Source organism: Podarcis pityusensis (assembly GCF_964106645.2).
Source record: "Podarcis pityusensis genome assembly, chromosome: 7".
Taxonomy (NCBI): Eukaryota; Metazoa; Chordata; class Lepidosauria; order Squamata; family Lacertidae; genus Podarcis; species Podarcis pityusensis.
The window spans coordinates 77,229,903-77,255,434 of record NC_138031.1 but is presented as its reverse complement, the minus strand read 5'-3'; the positions used below and the strand labels follow the sequence as shown (position 1 = coordinate 77,255,434).

Genomic DNA, 25,532 nt, shown 5'->3' with positions numbered 1-25,532 from the left:
ATGGCACCTTGTACTCCTCCTTCCCGCAACTTCTGCAACCAAGTTGGTGCCAAACGTACTATTCTGCTTTCCTTTGGACCACATCAGCAAAGCCGGGGGGGGGGGCGGTGGTCCTTGTTTTCAGGGCATCCCAGGACCTCCATACATATTGCCCAGGCTTGGGCCCCAGAGAAGTCATTTCATTTTTATTTATTTTTTTGTATATAATTTTTATTAAATTTTCTGTTTTACAATTTAAAGTACTCGTTTTTACATCCTTAAGATATCACTGACTTCCCTTCTTCTCTCTCCATGATTCATATTACATACCATAAATCCCTGCATATCTTACAAAAACTATACCAATCGGATTTCCATTATCGCATCCATCAAAACTTATTTACCCTGTTGAATTTATCTCAATGCTGCCAGCTTTTTCGGCTGCACACAATTATTTCCCTTTATATGCAATAAACCTTTTCCAATCTTCTCTAAATTCTTGTTCTCTCATTCTATATGTTAGGTCTGCAAACTGTGCATATTCCATCAGCTTAAGTTGCCATTCTTCTTTAGTTGGAACCTCACTTGTTTTCCATTTCTGGGCTAACAAAACACGGGCCACAGTAGTGGCATACATAAGCAACCTTTTCTGACACCTGGGAATTCCGTCTGAATTATCCCCAACCAAAAGGACTCTGGGTTTTTTTGGGGAAGTATTTTAAAACGTGTTTTTTTTTTTTAATTCATTATGGATTATTTCCCAATATTCTTTGAATTTTCCAAATTGCCTGTGCTATGCAGGTTCTGTCAACTTAAGTTGCCATTCTTCTTTGGTTGGGACCTCCAGATGGGTCATTTCAGTACTGCTAACACAGCAATAGCAATGCAGGGCTGCCGCAGTTATGAGTTACCAGTCTCTGCAGCCACAGCAGGCGCTGTGATTCTCCAGTAGTTTGACACCACCCCCGGAGGCACACGCCATTGTCTTTCCAGACAAATGGATGCCAACCAAGTGCTTCAATCTAGTGTCGAGAAATCCTTTGTACATGACAAAGCTCTGTATCCGCACAACGAACTTCTTGAATAAAAACTGTCCATTTTGACAGTTGTTGTGGCTTTTTTTTTAAAAAAAAAGCAGCTGCCACACAAGTTTAAAAGAAATTAAAAACTGCTATCCTTTTCTTCTGCCCCTTTGATGGAAAAACTAATTTTTCCTGTTTATTTGTCATTTGAAGCGTAACATATTAGAAACAGCAAGGGGCATTTTTCTGGGCGGGGGGAAGACACAAGAGTTTCATGAACTGTACTATCTAACACACACAAAGACAACAGTTGTTTATTCTTTGGTGAGGATTTCTCATGGCACAATGTGATTCTAATATTTTTAAAAAACAAAGGGCTCATTTACTTCACATTCTTTCTGATGTACACTTGGGGAAGGGAAAAAAACAGGAAATACCAGCTTTTGGAGTTGGCTATAAAAGCCACAAGGATATTTTCCTCTTAGGCACAGTACAGATGCCCACTTTTAGAAATGCATTTTTTGGTCCCCATTTGTTTAGTTTGTTCCGAAATGCAGATTTGTGGAAAAGCAGGGGGAAGGTTCAAAATGGGCAGAACTGCAACAGACATGATGCCATCGAAGGAGATACCCCCGTCTGTGTTAAATATTCTGGAACGTTCCCCTTATAACAAATATGTTCCCCTGCCCCCACACTGGCATCAATAAGCAATGTGGAGAAAGGCTGAGAAATACACTACATATCACATAGCGAATGTTCAAAAATCTTGCCTGGAGGGGGATTCATCACAGGGAAACAAGTAAATTGTTGCTGTCTATTCATGTGGCCAATTTCTACAGAATCAATCAGTAAAGCTTTTTTTGGGGATTAATAATCATAATAATCATAATCATAATCATAATCATCATAATAATAATAATTTATTATTTATACCCCACCCATCTGGCTGGGTTTCCCCAGCCACTCTGGGCGGCTCCCAATAGAATATTAAAAACACAATAAATGCATCAAACATTAAAAACTTCCCGATACAGGGCTGCCTTCAGGTGTCTTCTAAAAGTCAGGTAGTTGTTTTATTTCCTTGACAACTGATGCGAGGGCATTCCACAGGGCAGGTGCCACTACCGAGAAAGCCCTCTGCCTGGACTGAGCCATTGCCGTTTGAAAGTGAAAGACGGTTCCATGTTTGAAGGCTCCCTCCACAGGGTTCAAGTGTCATAAAACAGGAGCTCGGAGACCAGGGTTCAAATCTCTCACAATCATTTAGCCTAATTATCTTGCAGGGTTGTTGATGGGGAGTACTTGGAAATGTAGGATATAAAATTAAATATATATATATATATATATATATATAAAAAACTGTTAAAGTTGTGGGTGAACATATCAGACGACACAGCGATTCTTCAAACAGCTCTAGTTTATTCACAGGCCAGAACAGAACTGAACTGAAGGGTTCAGCCAGCCTGCTTATATAGAGCTCCACTAGAACGCAACAGTAACCATTTTCTGTAACTATCCAATCACTGAACGTCACTTTCAATCCCTTATTTGCATATGTGGACCTGAGTGAAAACTATCTACAGTATCCCGCTGCTGGCCCAGGGTGAGAACTTCAGTACATAACATACATATATTAAGCTCTGTAGGTTAAAAGCAAGCATTTAAGGGGGAAAAAGGTTTCACAGCAAGCCAATCTTCAGATATTTTAAAAAGTGTGTACAGTGGTACCTCGGGTCCGTTCTTAACCTGAAACTGTTCTTAACCCGAAGCACGACTTTAGCTAATGGGGCCCCTGCTGCTGCCGCGCCGCCAGAGCACGATTTCTGTTCTCATCCTGAAGCAAAGTTCTTAACCTGAAGCACTATTTCTGGGTTAGCGGAGTCTGTAACCTGAAGTGTATGTAACCTGAAGCGTATGTAACCCGAGGTACCACTGTACAGGAATACTGCTCCCTACCCCCATGGGAGACGATTCAAACATTTATTTTCCCCCTCACCTACAGCCTTTGAAATAACAGGGTCCAGGAAAAGCTTTGCTACTTGGTTCTACGGATTGTTTAAACTGCACAGGAGGAAAAAGAGAGTTTCCTTCCTGTTTTCCTTCTTCACTTCATCTTTGTTCCAGCGAGGCACAGAATAACCCAGGGAGTGCAGCTTGTCAACATGACATCTGCATGTTCCTTTAGATAAACGCATTCTTGAGCATCAAAATGAAAACAAGCAAATTTAGTTACACATCGCCAAAAACTATTAAAAGACTACGCGGGTCTGGAACTCATCACAAAACCACAATCCAGTATGACAAACTAGGCACATACTCTTGTACCTTGTCCTGACCTGAACTCCTTTGTCTTGCAACATCAGCTTTTTCCTGGATGACCTAAATATTATTCTATCAATGCATGGCATTACAAAAAGGGAAGAAAGCCACTCAGCGTGCTGGGCAATTACTGGATTAATTTCACAGGAGAAATTGTTTAGTAAATGAAAAAGAAGGCAGCTTCATTGAATACTTGCTTAATTTGAAAGTGAAAAAAATTCACTATTTTGTTTAATAGATGGTGTCAAATAATCCTGGTATCTCTGCAGAGCTAAGGCCCAATTGGCATGTAACCATGTCATGGCTAGGGTTTTAGGCTTACATAATTTTGGATTTATTCCACTCATAATGACAATAATTACTCAGAAGGAAGGCAGTAGGCCAGGTGTAGGGAACCTCTAGCCCTACAGATGCTGATTAACTACAAATCCCATCATCCCTGGACATTGGTCATGCTTCTTAGGCCCGATGGGGATTGTAGTTCAACAACCTATGGAGGTCCAAAGATCCTTCACTTCTGATGTAGACAATTCACAAGGCAATTGCCTGAGAGAGTAGAGGCCAGAGATCCAGAACAAGCTAAAAGGAGGACTGCTTTGAGTGAAGGCAGGAAATAGACTGCCACTCCATGGAATGGAGACAATAGCTTCCTTGGAGTGGCAATTCTTCCTGTCTTTGTAAGGTAAAGGACCCCTGGACGGTTAAGTCCAGTCAAAGGCGACTATGGGGTTGCGGTGCTCATCTCGCTTTCAGGCTGTGGGAGACGACGTTTGTCCACAGACAGCTTTCTGGGTCATGTGGCCAGCAAGACGAAACCGCTTCTGCTGCAATGGAACACCATGATGGAAAGCAGAACACAGGGAAAAACCGTTTACCTTCCCACTGCAGAGGTACCTATTTATCTACTTGCACTGGCATGCTTTCGAACTGCTAGGCTGGCAGGAGCTGGGACAGAGCAACAGCAGCTCACTCCGATGCAGGGATTCAAACCGCCGACCTTCTGATCGACAAAAGCCCAAGAGGCTCTGTGGTTTAGACCACAGTGCCTTTGTACACAAGGAGGAACACAACCATCCTGGAGGGGTCCCAAGTGTCTAACTGCTAAAAGCAAACATTTGGGATCCCAGCGAGATCACAGCCATGTTGTTCCTCTTCTAGTCATTCTGCTACTGAGCTTACATGGCATCCAAACCAGGGTTCAATGTGCTTTGGTTCTTTCCAGACAAACCACGTGTTGTAACCAAGGTTTCTCTCTCTATGGTTTACGGAAGCCAAACCATGGCTTAGCTCCACACAACGGCCATGACAAGAGGAAGAGCAAAGTTGCCGCAATCTCCTCTCAGGGGGACCACAAACTCCTTCAAACTAAACCTTGGCTGGGTTTAACTGCAACCAAGGTTGTAGATGGTTTTATAATGCAGTCAACTAGCTTACTTATACTGCAATTGACATGGCAGGGAATCTGTGAGAGGTGTCAGTGAAACAAAAGGAGTTTTTCTGTATAGAAACATGTACTGGCCTGCAGAGGATCGACCTCAAAATCTTCCACTTGCACAAATGTTTGGATAGGTTTGAATTCCTACACAAACCGGCCCTTCCTACCCCAACTAGCTGCCAGCCAGGAGGTTGCTAGGCTCCACACATATAATCTTGTATGTACAGAGTTAACTGTTTTTCCCTTTTCGGTATATCAAATAATAAGAGTGCATGCCTTAATTCATGTCTGCGCATAAAAAATGCATCACCTTTAATAAGCCTAACATCAGCGCCACTTCCAATAAGTTAAGAGTATACAACCATCGATTTGCATTGAGATCACTCTTCAAATTTAAATTATTGAAGAGCCTCATACAAAACTAATAGGCTTTCATAAGTCTTACCAACAAAATGCAGCAATATCGCAAAGGAAATACAATATATGGTCCAGTTAACATGGCATTTATTGATGAAATATTCACCTCTTGCTTTCATCCTCTGTGCCGTAATAAAACACTAAATGCATTGCTGGGCAGGGCAGGAGATTCTGGAGGGCAAAAGATGGTATCAGCTGCACACATAGAACTTTGCTATCTCAAATTAACACAAACGGCATTGCTGTGTATACTTCATATTCTGCGAAGGAGCCATTTTCTACAAGGAAGTGTAATACAAAATCGCAATCAGCACACCACAACATACATACAACCAGACACCATCTTTATCTCCTTGACATCTGAGAGGAGGGCGTTCCACAGGGCGGGTGCCACCACCGAGAAGGCCCTCTGCCTGGTTCCCTGCAACCTCACTTCTCGCAATGAGGGAACCGTCAGAAGGCTCTCGAAACTGGACCTCAGTGTTGAGGTTGAACAATGTTGGTGGAGACTCTTCTTCAGGTATTCTGCTAATTTCAGAAGCACTGAAGGAGTCATGCCCCGACCTACTTAACTATAGGGATGTAGGAATCATGAATCACCCCAGCAGTTGTTTTCCGCATGTGTATATGTCTGTGTGTGTTAGTGAGCAAGCAAAGGCATAAATGGGTGCAGGGCCATGTTTTAGTCAAAGTCTAATTTCTCCAGACCACATTACTGAAAAATGCAGAAAAAGCTAACTTTCTTTTGCCTCTTCCCTGAAATCAACCACGGTTTTAAATAACCAGACCTCTAAAATATTCCTAAATGGAGTTTTATGCCCCAAGCAACTTTTTAACGGCGTTATAAATCCCCGGAGTAAAAAAACAAAACAACAAATTAGAAAGGCTGCCAAAGACCCTCATGTAAAAAAGCCACAGCTATTGCAATTACTGAAAGGAATTAAGAAACGTTTTATGGGCCACAAAACAGTAACTCGACTGTGAAGTGAACACTCTCAGACTTTCGCTGTAGAAGGAAGAGAGCAGGATGAAGGGAGCATGATTCACTAAAGGTTTGGAATTGAGCTGGGAAGTCCCTACAGAAACCATTAGGATGATGGTGCAGTACAGTCAGCGAGTGACTCGCTCTTCAAAATCTAGCCAGTAGCAGTGCTGGGGTCATAAGCCCAAGCAACTGGTAGGATACTGACACTAGAAATCAGTAGGATTAGCAATCGCTCAAGAGCAGGGACAGGGTTGGCTCAGGGTATGCCATTTAACAGAACAGTATTATAGCTTTTACATACTGCATTAGCTCTCTTGACTTTAATGGAAAGGCTACCAATATAAAGTATGGCTAAATGCAACATACAGTGGTACCTCAGGTTACATACGCTTCAGGTTACAGACTCCGCTAACCCAGAAATAGTGCTTCAGGTTAAGAACTTTGCTTCAGGATGAGAATAGAAATCGTGCTCCAGCGGCGCGGCGGCAGCAGAAGGCCCCATTAACTAAAGTGGTGCTTCAGGTTAAGAACAGTTTCAGGTTAAGAACGGACCTCCAGAATGAATTAAGTACTTAATCTGAGGTACCACTGTAACCCAGAAATAGTACCTCAGGTTAAGAACTTTGCTTCAGGATGAGAACAGAAATAGCTCAGAGGTGGCGCGGCGGCAGTGGGAGGCCCCATTAGCTAAAGTGGTACCTCAGGTTAAGAACGGTTTCAGGTTAAGAACGGACCTCCAGAACGAATTAAGTTCTTAATTGGAGGTACCACTGTATTTTGGATCTAGGTATGCATCGCCTTCTGCCCCCAAACCACGATCCTTTCTCCCTCTTACGTTAGCATAGGATATCCATACACAATCTGCTCATTTTAAGGAATACAATCCACGAGAAATTGCTCCTGCACAAGCCCGACTGAAATGAGTGGAAACGGGACAAGAGAAGTGGAGACCTTCGCCGGTAGAAAAATTACGCCCAAGGGCAATTATATCATGCTGTCTGAATGTTGTGGCTCTGAAGTTCAGTGCCTCACTGCCTTACCTCGATTTGAGGAAAGAAAAATGTTTATACTTGGCAGTGGGACTTTGGATGAAGATTAAAGGCAAGATGCTATATATATATATATATATATATATATATATATATATATATATATCTATCTCCATACACTCATCTTTTAAAGTAATATCAACATGTTAGAAGGCCTAAAAGATATTAACTGACATCAAAGCCACACTCAGAAACCGCAAATTAACATTTATACTGAAATGCCACCGCCACGTTCTAAAAGTGTAGCCACTTGCCTCAGGTGAGTAACTTTCATTAGTAAGCAAGTATGGATCAATGAGCACTGTATTTCACAAGCCAAGCCCAAAAGCAAGAAGAAGCAGTGTTAGAAACTCAGGTATATTACTTGGGTGCCAAATGGCTCCTTAAACCAAGGTTGCGGTCACCAAAAGAGAATGTCTAGTTCCCATTTTTTAGCAAAGTCTTATTTTTCAAATGATGGACTAACTGTGACTGGTTCTCAGTTAAACATTCGGCAAGTTCAGAGGACAACCTTGAGCTCTGAGAACTTTAAGAAAAGTCACTTGATCCAGGGACAGTCCACATAACAGTGGTACCTCTGGTTGTGAACTTAATTCGTTCCAGAGGTCCGTTCTTAACCTGAAACCGTTCTTAACCTGAGGTACCACTTTAGCTAATGGGCCTCCTGCCGCCGCCGCGCCACTGGCATGAGATTCCTGTTCTCATCCTGAGGTAAAGTTCTTAACCCGAGGTGTTTGTAACCCGAGGTACCACGGTATTATATTGGCCTATTCTGACGTCTTTTTTCTTAATCTTGACTGTTCCTGCTCATTCAGGCTGCACCAAAAAGCATTTTCATTCCAGAAATTCATTCCGATTGTGCAGATAAAATATAACTGATAGAATTCCACAGGGTGGGGTATTAAGTGTGTGAAAACAGTCCCAATCCCAGGCCTTCTGATAGTGGAGATGTCAGGAGCTATCCTGACACCCAGGCATCTTCAATCAATCAATCAATCAATCAATCAATAAAATTTTATTTATATCCCACCCTCCCCAGCCAAAGCCGGGCTCAGGGCGGCTAACAACAATAAAATAATACAACTTTCTAAAATCATTTAATTATAAAATTAATTCAAATCAAATTGATGGCAACCATTGGGCTAGAGTTCTGTGAAGATTGCCAAAGGAGGGAGTCAGGCTGTGCCCTGGCCAAAGGCTTGGTGGAACAGCTCTGTCTTGCAAGCCCTGCGGAAAGATGTCAAGTCCCGCAGGGCCCTAGTCTCTTGTGGCAGAGCATTTCACCAGATAGGAGCCGCAGCCGAAAAAGCCCTGGCTCTGGTTGAGGCCAGCCTAACCTCTCTGTGGCCTGGGACCCCCAAGATGTTTTTGTTTGAAGATCGTAAGTTCCTCTGTGGGACATACCAGGAGAGGCGGTCCCATAGGTACAATGGTCCTAGGCCGTATAGGGCTTTAAAGGTTAAAACCAGCACCTTAAACCTGATCCTGTACTCCACCGGGAGCCAGTGCAGCTGGTATAGCACCGGGTGAATGTGATCTCGCAGCGAGGACCCCGTAAGGAGTCTCGCTGCAGCATTCTGCACCCACTGGAGTTTCTGGGTCAGTCTCAAGGGCAGTCCCACGTAGAGCGAGTTACAATAATCCAGTCTGGAGGTGACCGTCGCGTGGATCACAGTGACTAGGTCAGGGCGAGAGAGGTACGGTAACTTGGTCACCACTGGTCGAAAGCCAGGTGCAAAATGTGCCTGGCGCCTGGCTAATTTCGAACTCTGCTTCCTTATCCAGCCAAAGAGATCCCTTGATTACAGTGGGAGGGTTAAGCTGGTGTTTAACAACACCAACGTACACACAGAGGTACAATATGTTAAAACCATTGCGTTGAAATGGACATAACCTCCAGTTAAGTATGTACAGGATTGCATTCAACGGCAATCTTTGGCTGAATTGTGGTTTGTGTACTGTGTACAGCTTAATGTGAAACACTTTGAACATTTAAAACGCACCAATCTTGTTTCGTTTGCTATTATGTATTTTTCTGTTTTTATACTGTAAAGCGCCCTGCGATCCTCAGATGAAGGGCAGTTTGTAAATTCAATAAATAAAAAGTAAATACTTCCTATCATAGCATTTTGGAAAAAAGCACCATTTTTCCTGCTCCCTTGAGATAGCTTTTAGATTTATTTTTGAAATGCACAAGGCAAAGGCTCACAAAGTTCCACAGAGTACCTAATTGTTGTTTCACTAATTACCGTTCTGGGACACACAGCAACTGTTTTGCTTATGGGAGTGGCAAAAGCACTATAAACACGAAGACCTTCCTTCAGAAGGAAAAAGGTAGTTCTTGTGACTAAAAACCAGAGAGAAAACATGATCCAGCAAGAGTCTTTCATTTAAGAATGTAAGGCCATGCACCAGTACAGGCTCTTGCCCCCTCTTCCATTTCTTCCCCTTGCAATATTAAATGGCAAAATTATTTTGGAGGCTACTCAGAATATACTGTATTTTTTGCTCTATAAGACTCACTTTTCCCCTCCTAAAAAGTAAGGGGAAATTTGTGTGTGTCTTATGGAGCGAATGCAGGCTGCGCATCTATCACAGAAGCCAGAACAGCAAGAGGGATCGCTGCGCAGTGAAAGCAGCAATCCCTCTTGCTGTTCTGGCTTCTGAGATTCAGAATTTCCTCCTCCAAAAACTAGGTGCGTCTTGTGGTCTGGTGCGTCTTATAGAGCGAAAAATACGGTAGCTAGATGTCCACACAATGTAAGACGCTTGGATATGCAGACACCTGGAGGTGGGTGGGTGTTAAACTATTATCAGATCAGCAAACTTCTTCAGCAGGGGCCGGTCCACTGTCCCTCAGACCTTGTGGGGGGCCAGACTATATGGGGGGGGGGTGAACAAATTCCTATGCCCCACAAATAACCCAGAGATGCATTTTAAATAAAAGGACATTCTACTCATGTAAAAACACGCTGATTCCCAGACCATCCACAGGCCAAATTTAGAAGGTGATTGGACCGGATCCAGCCCCCGGGCCTTAGTTTGCCTACCCATGAACTATTTCTTTGGTGGAAAATAGGTAAGTCCCCACAGATCTGTCACCAGCATGAACAGCTCAGTTAATTACAGTGTGGTGCTGATAATGACGCAGTTGGCGCTGTGGTCTAAACCACTGAGCCTCTTGGGCTTGCTGATCAGAAGGTCGGCGGTTCGAATCCACGGGGCAGGGCGAGCTCCCGTTGCTCTGTCCCAGCTCCTGCCCACCTAGCAGTTCGAAAGCACACCAGTGCAAGTAGATAAATAGGTACCGCTGCGGCAGGAAAGGTAAACTGCGTTTCTGTGCGTTCTGGTTTCCATCACGGTGTCCCGCTGCGCCAGAAGTGGTTTAGTCATGCTGGCCACATGACCTGGAAAGCTGTCTGTGGACAAACGCCGGCTCCTTCGGCCTAAAAGCAAGATGAGCGTCACAACCCCATAGTCGCCTTTGACTGGACTTAACTGTCCAGGGGTCCTTTACCTTTTTTTTTTTACCTAATGCCAAAGTTGCAAGTTCAATCTCTGTACAGAACAGCTACATATTCCTGCAGTTGCAGGGAGCTGGATTATATGATCGTCAGGGTCCCTTCCTTCTGTGATTCTAAGACAATGCTAAAGTCTGCATGTCTGAATTGCTTGTCTTGTCACTGGATTCAAAGGCATGCAAAGGAACTGGCAATAGTTTCCTGCATTTGCGATTCCCTTAACATGTGAATTTGCCGGGAGACTGTAAGTCTTGTATGCTGTCAGCTCAGCCAGTACAGTGGTACCTCGGATTAAGAACTTAATTCATTCCGGAGGTCCGTTCTTAACCTGAAACTGTTCTTAACCTAAAGCACCACTTTAGCTAATGGGGCCTCCTGCTTCCGCTGCGCCACCGCTGCACGATTTCTGTTCTCATCCTGAAGCAAAGTTCTTAACCTGAGGTAATATTTCTGGGTTAGCGGAGTCTGTAACCTGAAGGGTATGTAACCTGAAGCATATGTAACCCGAGGTACCACTGTACTAGCGTAAAAGGAGGGAGGGGAGTCGGGAAGAAAGGGAACAACTAAAAGAATGCATGGCATGAGATTGTGTGCTATTGGGTTCCAGAGAGAAAAGGGGGTTTAACGGTGAATGTTGGGCTGAAATACAGTATATTGCAATGTGGCCCTGGGGATGAAGAAAGGGGAGGCACGAAAGCCCCAGCTTGCAGCAATCTTTTGTCCATTTATAAGGCCATCGTGAAGTCACTTTCTTATCTCCTAAAACTGTTGCAGATTAAACATCTGCATTTCCTTAAAACGTTTTCCATTCAAACCTGTATTTACTTAACATCTTTCAGCTCAAGATAAAATGCACCTGCGGAACACAGAGGCCTCACAAACCATATTTATGTACTTTTAATTTTTTTAATTGAATATGCATTTAATTGAACCAAAGGTCTGGACCCCAGGACTCTCAGCAAACCATATTCCTTCTCACCAGACCACTTTCCGCACTGGCTCTGCTCCTTGACCTCCTCAAGTTCTTTTGCCTGGTTGGAATATTATTATTAATAAGGACCGCCTCTTTCCATAGGAACCTACCTGGACCCTGAGATCATCTTCTGAGGCCCTCCTTCAGTGGTCCAGAGGGTGGCAACAAAAGAATGGGCCTTCTCTGCAGTGGCTCCCCGTCTGTGGAATGCTCTCCCCAGGGAAGATCGCTTGGCGCCTTCATTACACACCTTTAGGCAGCAGGCAAAAATGTTCCTTTTTAACCTGATTTGATTTATACCCTATACCCTTTTAAAATGTTTTTTTTTTTTTTTGGTGGGGGGGTATTGAGTTGCTCTTTTAATTTTCATTAGGTATTTTGTGGTTTTATATCTTGATTTGATTCTGTGAACCGCCCTGAGACCCCCGGGTATAAGGCCCTATATACATTCAATAAATAATAATAATAAATAATAATTCGTGTCCCAACTTTTTCCCTGATGGGACTCAAGGTGGCTTACAATCAGAACTGCTCAAAGCTCAAAACAACCAATCATTTTTTTAAAAAATGACAAAATTAAAGTTATATACATATAGTCATACCTCAGGTTAAAGTAGCTTTGGGATAAGTATTTTCGGGTTGCGCGCTACGGCGACCCAGAAGTAACGGAGCACGCTACTTCCGGGTTTCGCTGCTCGCACATGCGCAGATGGTCAAAATGACATCACGCGCATGCGCAGAAGCGGCGAATTGCGACCCGGGTCGCATTCGCTTCTGGATGCGAACAGGGCTCCGGAACGTATCCCATTTGCATCCAGAGGTACCACTGTATATGTAATCTGTTAAAACCACTCCAATAATTTCCATAAATAAGTATGTTTTTGTACTGTGACAATGCCCCCTTGCTCACCTGCCCAAAGAGATGTGCATGTTTGTGCACATATATAGAGGCCTCTGGCTTTTGCATGGCTTGAACATGACATACATTAGAAAGGTGAGGATCATGCCTATTGCTCCACTCACATTTTCTTCCTGGCCCAAATCATCCCTGCCATGTGGGCCCCAGAAAAGTGTGACTCTCAGGTTCGCTATCCCAGCTTTTCGGACACCAAGCAGTCTGCCCAGCACGGGGAGGGGATATAATTTTTGGGGGGAGGTATCACGCTTTTAAAAAACAAAACACCTCGTGACTCATTCAAGGTTATACATACATTCAGTCGGTGACAGGACTCACAAGGGACCTCCCCAGGCCACCATGTGACGAATCCAATGTCACACGAACACAGCCGTCCTTATCTTTATACCAGCCCAGTTACTCACACAGAACTGCTTGCTCAAATATTTCCAGGGTCAGGAAATTCAACATAAAATTTCAGCTTTTCCAGAACAACTGAAAGGTGAACAAGGAAGGCACGTACAACCACAGGAACGCACCTTCATATTTCCAAGCAAACGACCAAATTACATTTTCAGAAATATCGTAAGGTGCAAGACTCCAGTCTGTCATATGTTTGGATGATCCCCCAAAGAGACTCTTTGTACATGGAAAGCTAGCATCTCATGGGAACAGGTTCTAATCTAGCCTTTTCCTTGATTTATCAACTTTCCACAGAGTTTTAAGTGAAGGCAAACTTTTAAAGATACAAGACCTTTATCTTGCAATCTGAAGTCAGATAAATCCCTGGCAGGCTGTAAAACATGATATTTCTGAATATGCAATTCAGTTCAGGATTTAGGCAAACAAAAGAGCATGGCTCATCATGAAACATATATTCCTGGCTGAAGATTAATGTATTTATTTATTTTATGGCCTACTCTAAATTGCTCAGGGTTTTTGTAAATTAATGTGTCGCATTAAAATGTTTTAAAATAGAAAATGGAAAACAATCGCTTCCAAAAGACCCACTGTTGAACAGATGGGCTGCATCAACACCTGTCTAAAGACAGGATTATCCAATATCAAACTCTTTCCAAACCTCCTCTTGGTGCCTTTCCAACTCCTTCTAAAAACCTCCAAAAGGGATTCCATGAACACCTTAAATTTCAAAACATCTCTTAATATTAACAAATTCACTTTAATGTTTACATTTATATCTACTCTGGGACCTTAGGGTGCAAGGCAGGTAAATAATAATATTTATAAGAAATAATTCAAAGTTACTTTTCTTCCTTTTCTTCAAATTTTGGCTGCCTTCCTTCCTCTTTTTGTTGGCAGTCCTTTACATTTTTAAAAATACTATTAGCTTAACCCCACCCCCTAAACACTCAATCTTAACCCCTTAATGTCTAGCAGCTACCTGTTCACAGTCTCTCTTTTGGTGGAAGGGAGAACCTCCTCTAAGTTTATGTATTTGCAAAGGAAGATTTTAATTCCAAGGGTAACGAAGGTCATCAGAGAAATGTGTGCCTTTTCTGATAATAAATTAATTTACTTTCTCTCCCCATCTTGATCACACACACAGGTCGAAATCCCACTTGCAATATGATTGTAGCTGCCCTTGGTCTTACTCATCGAAAACCACAAAAGTGAAAAGGAAGCTTGAAATATGCAAAAATGTCACATGCTACACTGAACAACACTTCAGTGCCTGCAAAGGTATTGCTCAAGACTATCCTGTCTGCAAGGCTCAACCGGACAACTAAAAACAAGAAGCTACAGACTCACCTGTATTCAGGCAAACTGACTCTTAACTTTCCACATATAGTTATAGAGCAATGATCATACTGCAGCCCCTCACCTTAGGGTTGGTGACTTTGTTTGCTTTAGAAATTAGGCAAATTTGCAGCCACAACTATAACCACTTTCACAAGATCACTCTGCGAAGAGTTCTACTACATTCCCAAATACAGAAGTCAGGTGCAGACACAAACAGGGCACCAAACTTTACTTTAAACACCATGCTATTTTATGGGAAAGTTGACGTCATGGAACAATCCGGGCAAAGGTAAACGTTGATTTTAATGGAAGAGTTAAGCAAGAAGAAAACTTTGCCATAGCTCATATGAAAACCAAGTACCGAAAGAAAATCCACCTAAAGTTTGTTTCAATGGGACCTTTAGCAAGCGACTGACCAAACCATTTTTCCAATCAAGGTTATTTTACTTTATTGTCATGACCCAAACAATCTTGGCAAAATATCCATGAGACAATGCCTCTAGTGCATGGGTAGGCAAACTAAGGCCCGGGGGCCGGATCCAGCCCAATCGCCTTCTAAGTCCAGCCCGCGGATGGTCCGGGAATCAGCGTTTTCATATGAGTAGAATGTGTGCTTTTATTTAAAATGCATCTCTGGGTTATCTGTGGGGCATAGGAATTCATTCCCCCCCACCCAAAATATAGTCTGGCCCCCCCCACAAAGTCTGAGGGACAGTGGACCGGCCCCCTGCTGAAAAAGTTTGCTGACCCCTACTCTAATGGAAGCTCCGCAAAGCCCCCCTATGCCAAACCACACACTTTGAAAATATCTTAACATTTGAACAGCAATGAACATTATGTGATCTTAGCAGATTCTTCCAGCATTGTTTGCGATTACTTTTAAGCTGCAAGAGAACAGGGGGCGACATCTGGACAACATTAGGAAGTGGACAGAAGACAAAAGAGGAAATGGACCAAAATGAAATAAACCCTCCATCTCTCCCCTACGGCTGTGCTGCCATGGCAGCCCTCCTGAAACCCCTGCAGTGAGTGGCCCGTCTCAATCCCCTCTCCCTGGAAGTCCTGGCCGAGTTTTTCCAAAAGGAAATTCCTGATCTCGCTCTACAAGAACCACATGCCCTTGTTGCAAAACAAACTTGCAGCGGACTTGCTGCCCCGCTTAGCTCGCAGATGCGCTCCGTGGGCCAAGCCAAAAAATAAAAAAAATGCCCTCCCGGTTTACTGACCTAAAATGCACAAAGGCGAGAGAGGGGGAGCGAGCGCAAGGCGAAAAAGCGCACAAAAGGAAGCCGCTCACCTCCGCTCCAGGATTGCATCCTGGCTTAAAAGGGAAACGACCACTCACTCCTCGCTCTGCAATCAAACAGCCTAACAGCGGCAAAGATCCCTTCCCCAGTTTTTTGTCGTTTGCGCATTGCATCCATAGGATTCACCTATGGAGGTGTTTCTGGGGGGAAGAGAAGGCTCAAGGAAGCAATTCTTCCAACTTTGCCTCTTTGGGGCGCACTCGGAAAAATGAAACACAGCTCACCCAGGGGTACGCACCAACACAAGGATTAAAACATTTCTAAGGCTGGAATCCTCTGCATTCTTACTTGAAAGTAAACCCCTTTGAACTCGGCGGGGTTAATGCCGGGAGCAAACCAGGCAATCACTTTCTCTTTTTTAATACATTTATTTATTTGGTTTTTCAAATTAAAGTTTTACAATCACATACCCATCATAAAAACAAGATTCCATAGAATCTCCTGGACTTCCCTCCTCCTCTTTGTGGGTCCTATTATTAGTCATTTCCTCCTGCATCTTTTATAATAACCCAAATCTTTTACATCTCCATTACATCCAAAATTCGCCATTAAACTACATTTTTGTCGGGCGATTGTTTCTATGGATCCACAGCAAGGTGCTTTATTATTCCTGTTACTTTCAAGGCGGAAGTTAAGCGTCCTTCCGTCCCAAGCGCTTCACTCGGATCGCACACCTGAATTTTTTTAAAATTCGAGATTAGCAACAACAAACCGCCAAAGCCTCTCTTTCTCCCGTCCCCCCAACAACGTGCCGTTTCCTTCACCTCTCCAAACCCCGCAGAAGAACCAAATTACACATTTACAGTTGGGTTTCCTCGGACGTAAATCGCAAACAACCCCCCCCCCCCAGGTAAGCGCGGAGGGGATCACAGCCTTTGCTAGGAAGTCATCCCTGGCGGCGAGGCTGGCTTCCCACGTAGGAACGCGCGCAACAGGATCGGCCCCGCAGGAGCCGTGCGCTCACCTCGGGGAAGAAGTTCTCCATCGCTGCGGCAACTCGAGGGCGCCCGGCCGGGAGAGAAGCCGCTTCAGCGGGCTACCACGTGCCGCCACGGGGCCGATGGCCGTTCCCGGCGGGGCGGCGGAGCTGCGGCTCGGCGTCACGCCCTTCCTCCCCGCGCTGCCATCCCTCGGCCTCCCGGCGCTGCCCTCCGGCCCAGGAGCCACCAGCACACGCATCCAGACGCGCGCCACGAGGAGCCTTTTGTCTCAAAGCCTTCGCGAGGAACCCCGGCCGTGCCACATGGCTCCTGCTCGCACCGGAGCCGATCTCCTCCCTACTAAATCCACCAGGGGGATCTCAATCGGCGGATTTAGGAATTGGGGGGGGGGGGAGCACTTCGCTGCTCTCTCTCCCCAACGAATCCGGCTGCTCCAGAGCGCAGCGCGGCCAGGGAAAGGTGCGCGCAAAACGGACACGAGCGCACACCTAGAGAGCGCAGAGTTAGGTTTCCTGGCGGCGGTTCCAAGGGACCTCTCGGGCCACGACAGTGTTGCACACACTCCGCCGCCTGAGATTAGCAAATCCCCGCCCTGGAGAGCGAGCGACCCAGCCAATCCCAGGCGAGCGCCTCGTTGGAATCTGGACCCGGGAGGGCGCGCGAGCTGCCTCTTTCTCTCTCTCGCCTTCTGTTTTTTTGGCTGCTGCAGAGGCTCTGATTTCCAAAAGGCTTCCTGACTGTGTCGCACTTTCTGCAGAGGCGCAATGGTGGGCTGGCTCTCGCAGGCAACCCCCGCCCCGCGCGCCCGCACCTCTACCTGCCACGCTTCGTTTCAGAATTCGTGCACACGACCTGCAAGGAGACACGAACGTCTGCACTCTATTCGCAGCCAGTGTAGATACTCAGGAGAGTGTGGGTCAGTCTCCTCGTTAGTGGAAGGAAGACTGCCTAGCAAAGGCAGCCAACCCACACTTATAATCCATATATCATAAAATCATAGAGTAATCTAGTAGTCCAGCCTAAACATCTGTCCCATACGGGGATCGAACCTGCAACCTTGGCGTTATCAGCACCGCGCTCTAACCAGCTGAGCTATCCAGTCCATTTTTATAGGGACCCCTGACCATTAGGTCCAGTCGCGGACAACTCGGGGGTTGCGGTGCTCATCTCGCTTTATTGGCCGAGGGAGCCGGCGTACAGCTTCCGGGTCATGTGGCCAGCATGACTAAGCTGCTTCTGGGGCATGCAGAGAAACGTCGTTTACCTTCCCGCTAGAGTGGTATCTATTTATCTACTTGTACTTTGACTGCTTTTGAACTGCTAGGTTGGCAGGAGCAGGGACCAAGCAACGGGAGCTCGCTCCATCGTGGGGATTCAAACCGCCAACCTTCCAATCGGCAACCCCAAGAGCCTCAGTGGTTTAAAGCAGGGATGTCCAACAGGTCAATCGCGATCTACTGGTAGATCCCCGCGAGGCTTTGGTAGATCGCGGTCGATCTCTGGGTCCCTTTCCTTGGCTTCGCTAAAACTGACTCCTGCCCCGCCCCCTTGCCTCACCCTCCATTGTTGTTTGATCTTGGAAGGCAAGACTGAGCTTTCTTTGTGCTGCTGTTTTCATCCATAGCCATCTTTTTGTGAGTGACTTTTCCCCTATGTCCCTTGTCCCCCAAAACGGAAGTCTATCCCTAAAGCTTTTTTTGTTTATCCAAAAAAGGGGCTCTTTCCCCTCCCTAAAAAAAGCTCAACAACTTTGTGCTGAGCCCTTAAAAAAATGGGGCTTTCCTTCCTTTCCTTTGAGATCACTGCCAGTTTTTTATTCTGAAAGTAGATCACAGTCCCTTGAGAGTTGGCCACCCCTGGTTTAGAGCACAGCACCACTTGCATCCCATTTAGTAGCATTTCATTTAGTAGCATGTGGGGGGGGGGAGAGAAATTACCTTTTTTTATAAATCAGGTAGGAGAAAGCCTTGCCAATTTAGGAGACGCTCCTTTTCTTTGCTGCTCCCTCCTCTTTGCCCTCTAGTGAAAGAGACCATGCTTTTCCCTTCTACCTTTTCCATTTTACTACAGAGCAGAGGTGAGATGGTTAAATGAAACAGTGACAGAGCAGCCAGCTAGCTGTGGCATTGCGTCCTGGCAAAATTGGCATGGCATGCAGCCCAGTTTTGGAAGGTGGGAAAGTGCCTTCATCTAACGCAGCTGCAACTGGTGTGGCAAAATTTTAAGCATGAATAGTCTAACATGTGAACAGTGGGGGTGCTTTTTTAATGAAATGTGGACAATTCCCAAGGGATAATTAAATTGCTTTAGGATCCCAAGTTTGGTTTTTGTCCTCGTTGTTCTATTGCACAATGGCTAGTGTCCCCTGTTGTTCTGCTTCTCTGAGATACCAAGAGCCAAAACAGAAAAAAACCCGGAAGAGGCTTAGTAGCGCACCTTCTTAGGCTATCATCTTATGAGCACCACTTGGGAGGAAGCCATGCTGAAGCCAGCGGCGCTCTGGCGACCATCTGCATCAGGCTGTAATTTTTCTAATTACTGCAAACCAAGATACCACACAGGTTCAGAAAGTTCAGTCGAGAGGTGCTTCTTCTGGATGAAGCAAAAGCACAGCAAGGTTCCAATAAAGGACACACTGATTCATCCTGCCTCAGGTTTTGTAATGTATTGAGCCACAGAGTTTGGGGAATTTTTGTCAGAAGTCAGGGAATAAAGCACAGTCAACAGCAGTCACACCAATCTCATTTACCACAAATGACTCTGGTCCAGTCGTCCAGCCAGTTATTTGAAGTAGTTTGTGTTAAGTCGTGGGTTGACATAGCAGCCGGCACAGCGATTTCTTCAAGTAGCTCTTTATTATGGTAAGCTGGAATAGAACTGACTGCGAACAGCTCAGCCGGCCTGTATTTATAGGCAGCCGGCTGTCAACATTGTAACCACAACAGCCCAGAGTTCCCGCCTAAAATAACAGACGCGGACCTGAGTGAAAACTATCTACAGACCTGAGTGAAAACTATATACAGTATCCCCCTGTTGGCCCAGGGTGAAACTACACTACATAACACCCCTCCCCACCGAGATAAGGCGTTAGTTACAATCGTAATGGTTTCCTTATATACAGCACTACGCGTAATGGTTCAATTAAGCACAAAAGCATATCGGTTACATTTCCCATACTTAGACCAACAGTGATACCTGTCCAACAACATAGTCTTTTAAATAAGTTGGGCGCTTGGAAACTCTGCCAGACCGCCGGGGACTGGTAGCCAAGTCCGGAGGGCCACACAGTTCTCGCTGAGGCTGTGGTGCGACCCTAGGTGGCGTTGGAACCAACTCCCCTGGATCCGCTGCTGTGGGTGGAGCCTCCGCAAGTGGAGTGGTCTGAGTCTGTTCTGAAACGGCTTGGTTCGGCTCCACGCTGGCAGCTTGCGAGGGAGGTGTAGGTGGGGCCTCGCCATCTGTACGTGTCTCTTCTGGAGCCGCAAGCGCAGTTGGGGGCACCTCGGTAGTGTCCAAGTCCCCAACTCTGCGCCTAAGCTGGTCTATGTGCCGTCGCCACAAGCGTCCGTCTTCGAGTGCCACCTGGTACGAGCGAGGTCCAGTGACTCCCACTACTGTGGCTGGCACCCAAGGGATGTCCCCCACATAGTTCCGGGCAAAGACCTGGTTTCCTGGGACAAATGACCGTGGTGCGTTGGCACAGCCTGGGGGTTCAGCCACGGCAAAGTCTGGGTGTAGCCGGTCGAGCGGTGACCTGAGACGGCGGCCCATAAGCAGTTCAGCAGGACTCCTCCCTGTGGCCGCATGAGGGGTGATGTGTTGCACGAACAAGTATTTGGCGACCCGCTCATGCCAGTCTCCCCGGTCCAGGCGCGCCAGTGTCTCTTTTGTCGAGCGCACCATTCTTTCCGCTTGCCCGTTGCTGGATGGATGAAAGGGTGCCGTTAGGGCATGGCGGATGCCCAGTCCCAAAAGATACCGCTCAAACGTGCCTGACGTGAACTGCGGTCCGTTGTCAGAGACAAGGACATCAGGACACCCATGCGTTGCAAACAGGCCTCGCAGCACCCGGATGACAGCTTCGGTAGTGGTGGAGGGCATCAGGGCGACCTCCAGCCATTTGGAATAGGCGTCCACCACTACCATAAAGGTCCGGCCGTGAAAGGGGCCAGCCAGATCGATGTGCACCCTCGACCAGGGTGTCTTTGGCGTCTCCCAGGTGTGTCCCTTAGCTGCCGGTGGTGCAGGCCTCGACTCCTGGCACGCTTGACAGGCGGACACCCAGGCAGTGATGGCATCGTCCATATTAGGCCACCAGACGTAACACCGAGCCAACGCCTTCATTTTGACAATTCCCGGGTGGCCAACGTGCAGAGCCTCCAGGACGCGCTGACGGAGTCCCTGGGGAATCACGACGCGGTCTCCCCACAGCAGGCAGCCGCGATGAGCTGAGAGTTCATGTTGTCTGGTTGCGAAGGGCTGGAACTCCGATGCAAAAGGCCCTTGTGGCCACCCCCTCCACACCCAGTTGAGCACCCGGCTGATGGTGCGATCCTGGGCAGATGCGGAGGCCACAGTGGCAGCCGATACAGGCGCTGCCGGAAGATCCTCAATCAGAAGGAGCGATGAAGCTGGAGCCGGGTCTTCCACAAATGCTGGAAGAGGGCAACGGCTGAGGGCGTCGGCATGGCCCATCGATTTCCCCGGGCGATGGATGAGCCGGTAGTGGTAGGCAGCCAGGAAAACAGTCCATCGCAGCATGCGTGGTGAGAGGACCGGTGGAGTTGGACGATCACCGGCGAGGAGGCCCAGGAGTGGCTTGTGGTCAGTGATGAGGTCAAAAGTCCTGCCATAGAGGTATTCATGGAACCTCTTCACTCCAGCCACAAGTGCCAATGCCTCCTTGTCGAGCTGGCTGTAATTCCGTTCCGTCGGAGATAGTGTCCTGGAAAAGTAGGCGAGCGGTGCTTCTCTTCCATCTGGAAAACGGTGACTAAGGACAGCACCGATGCCAAAAGGTGAGGCGTCGCAGGCAAGGACCAGCGGCCTGGATTCACTGTACTGTACCAGCACACTGTCTGAAGAAAGGAGAGCCTTGACCGCGTTGAAGGCCGCCGTCTCCCGATGACCCCAGGCCCAAGGCGTCTTAGTGCTAAGGAGTCGGTGAAGAGGCTCAGCCACTGTGGCTTTGTGGGGCAGGAACATGTTATAAAAGTTCAGCAGCCCCAGGAATGCCTGCAACTCCGTTTTGTTCTTTGGGGTGGGGGCCTGCTGGATAGCGCGGATCTTGGATGTGGTTGGATGAAGACCGGAGGCATCGATAAGATAGCCCAGGAACTCTACCTGTGGAACGGCGATCTGGCACTTCTCCCTCTTTACCTTGAGCCCGGCCTCCTGGAACCTGGTCAGCACGGCACGGAGGCGCTCGAACAGCTGCTGGTGTGAGTCTGCAGACACCAAGACGTCATCAAAATATGGTACCACGCCCGGAAGCCCTTGCAGGAGACGCTCCATAAGGCTTTGGAAAATGCCAGGAGCCACACTCACCCCGAACTGCAACCGGCGGCAACGGAAAGCCCCCCGGTGGGTGACGATCGTCTGGGCTTCAGCAGTGGCATCATCGACTGGCAGTTGTTGATAGGCTTGGGCAAGGTCCAGCTTAGCGAAGACCTTACCCTCACCCAGGGAATGCAGCAGGTGTTGGACAACAGGAACCGGATAAGCGTGCTGCTGAAGTGCCTTGTTGATCGTGCACTTGTAGTCAGCGCAGATTCTCACCGACCCATCTGGCTTGACAGGCGTGACGATGGGGGTTTCCCACTTTGCGTGGTCAACCGGCTCCAAAACTCCTTGGGCGATCAGTTTGTCCAGTTGTTCGTCCACCTTAGCCTTGAGAGCAAAGGGAACCCGGCGTGGCTTTAGCTTGATGGGGGCGACTTGTGGATCAAGGCTAAAGGAGATGGGCGTACCTGTATATTGGCCCAAGGTGCCGTCAAAAACCTCGGCAAAGTCTTTGACCAGACCCTCAGTCTCTGCGTTAGAGATGCAGTTGATGCCGGTGACTTCCAGGCCGAGGGCATCAAACCAGTCTAGCCCTAGGAGGCTTGGCCGCTGACCTTCGACCACCACCAACCGGAGCAGGCCCGAAAAATCCTTGAAGGCGATCCGGAACCGGCCAACGCCTACCACGGGAATGTCGTTTCCCTGGTAGTCTCTCAGGTGTACGTGGTGAGAGTCGAGTTGCCTTTTGGACACTCTGGGTACCAGTCTTTTGATGGTGCTCCATGACACGATGGACAGGGCAGACCCGGTGTCGATCTCCATGTCACATGGAGCTCCTTCAATGAGCACCGTGACGTTCAGCTTGCGTCGCGTAGGCGAGTCGGTTTGGCCAATCGTGGTTCCAGACGGGCAGCGGCAGTTGGTGAGAGCGAAACAACTTTCCTTGGCAGACTGGAGTGAAGACTTGGACTTGCGAGTCGATGAAGGGGGGGTGTCAGACGGAGCCGATCGGCAGACCTTAGCGATGTGGCCCCTTCTGGAACACTTCCTACAGATGGCGTCTCTGAATCGACACTTGGCACGGGAATGGTTGCCTCCGCAGCCAGCACATTCCGGTTGGCCCTTGGACTTCTGTTGGAACTTCCTGCGCTCCCGCTTTGTCTGGTGCACATCATCGTCTTCACTGGAGGATGCCTCCTCACTGCTGGCCTCTTCATGATGCACCGGAACTGGCTCCCTAGCAAGACGCGGGCTGCTGGACTTGCGGATCTCCTGGGCGGAGCGTTCAGCAGCTTCTGAGGCCACAGCCTCCTCAATGGCTTCCTGTAGCGTGAGGTCTGGCTTGGCTAGGAGGCGCCGTTGCAGATGGATGTCCCGGACCCCGCAGACGATTCGATCCATCAGGGCATCGTCTAAGTCTCGGAACTCACAGTGCATTGCAGCCTGTCGCAGGGCGGTGGTGTAGTTGTTGATTGACTCCCCCTCTGCCTGGTTCCGGTGGTAGAACGCATGGCGGGCAGCAATCTTGGACGGCTTTGGTGCGTAGTGGTTGCGGAGCTTCTCTTGGATCGTGTCCCATGGTGTTGCCTGGACTGCTTCAGGCGCAACCAACGCTCGGGCCGTCTCAAACACCTCAGGCCCACAGAGGCTGAGGAATAGGCCCCGCTTCCGATCCTTTGATACTGCTGTCAGCTCGTTGGCTTGGAGGTAGCAGTCGAACCGAGCGAGGTAGGAGTCCCATGATTCAGAGGCTGGCGCAAACGGCGGTAGAGGCACAAGTGAAGCCATGATTCCGATGCCGGCGTGAAGGGCGATGGATGGAACACAGTGCTCTAGCCAGAACAGTCAGCTCTGAATTGGTTCTGCCCAGTGATTTCGCTCTGTGATTCAGCTCAGTGATTCAGCTCAGTTCAGAGGCTGTCCGCATCTGGCTGTGCTCTGATGTCCATCTATCCCACCTTCGTCGCCAGTGTTAAGTCGTGGGTTGACATAGCAGCCGGCACAGCGATTTCTTCAAGTAGCTCTTTATTATGGTAAGCTGGAATAGAACTGACTGCGAACAGCTCAGCCGGCCTGTATTTATAGGCAGCCGGCTGTCAACATTGTAACCACAACAGCCCAGAGTTCCCGCCTAAAATAACAGACGCGGACCTGAGTGAAAACTATCTACAGACCTGAGTGAAAACTATATACAGTATCCCCCTGTTGGCCCAGGGTGAAACTACACTACATAACACCTTGAATGTCGCAGTCTCGGAAGTCATCGTTCTGGACTGTAAATTACCACAATCCCAACAGCAACCAAAACAGCAAGCCCTCTTCAGTCATTCATTTATATATTTTTAAATTTATTTATTTGGTTTTTCAACTTAAACTTTTACAAAGATATATCAAACATAAATAATAAAAACAAGATTCCTAGGAATCTCCTGGACTTCCACCCTCCTTTTTGTGGGTCCTATTATTAATCATTTTTTTATGATGAATTATGCATCTTTTATGATACTCCAAATCATTTGCCTCTTCCATTATGTCCAGAATTCAACCTTAATCTACAAGTGATCTTCCAATCCTACTAACGATTTAACGGTTTACAATGGTCTTTAAGTTATAAATTTCCCCCATTCCTTATTAAAATTTTGGTCTTCCTGATTTCTGACTCTTCCAGTCATTTTAGCCATTTCAGCATAGTCCATTAACTTCATCTGCCATTCTTCTCTGGTAGGGACTTTATCTTCTTTCCATCTCTGGGCCAATAACATCCGTGCAGCTGTGGTCGCATACATAAATAGTCTTTTCTGCTCTTCTGTGATTTTGGCACCTGGTGTCAGCTTTCTCTAGCCCATTGAAGCCAGCTAGCCATGCCTCTGGGTCTGAAGAACCCACTTGGACTACTGCAATGCGCTCTATATGGGGCTGCCTTTGAAGGTGACCCGGAAACTAAAATAAATCCAGACTGTGGCAGCTAGACTGGTGACTGGGAGTGGCTGCCGAAAGCACATAACAGTGGTCTTGAAAGACCTACATTGGCTCCCAGGACATTTCTGAGCACAATTCAAAGTGTTGGTGCTGACCTTTAAAGCCCAAAACAGCCTTGGCCCAGTATACCTGAAGGAGCGGCTCCACCCCCATTGTTCAGCCTGGACACTGAGGTCCAGCTCCGAGGGTCTTTTGGCGGTTCCCTCACTGCGAGAAGTGAGGTTACAGGGAACCAGGCAGAGGGCCTTCTCGGTAGTGGCGCCCACCCTGTAGAAGCCCTCCCACCAGATGTCAAGCAAATAAACAACTATCTGACTTTTGGAAGACAACTGAAGGCAGCCCTGTTTAGGGAAGTTTTTTTATGTTTGATGTTTTATCATATTTTTAATACAGTGGTACCTCGGGTTACAGACTCTTCACGTTACAGACTCTGCTAACCTTGAAGTA

At 47.1% G+C, this 25,532-nt stretch overlaps 1 protein-coding gene across 1 annotated transcript in view; it reads right to left on the bottom strand.

Moving 5' to 3' along the window:
- MYO10 (myosin X) overlaps positions 1-17,164 on the bottom strand; it is a 203,143-nt gene extending 185,979 nt beyond the window's left edge. Inside the window, exon 1 of the mRNA XM_081014582.1 lies at positions 16,628-17,164. Coding sequence (XP_080870708.1) covers positions 16,628-16,648 — 21 coding nt within the window. The 5' untranslated portion in view covers positions 16,649-17,164. The remainder of the gene's footprint in view (positions 1-16,627) is intronic.
- Between the last annotated feature and the right edge of the window lie 8,368 nt (positions 17,165-25,532).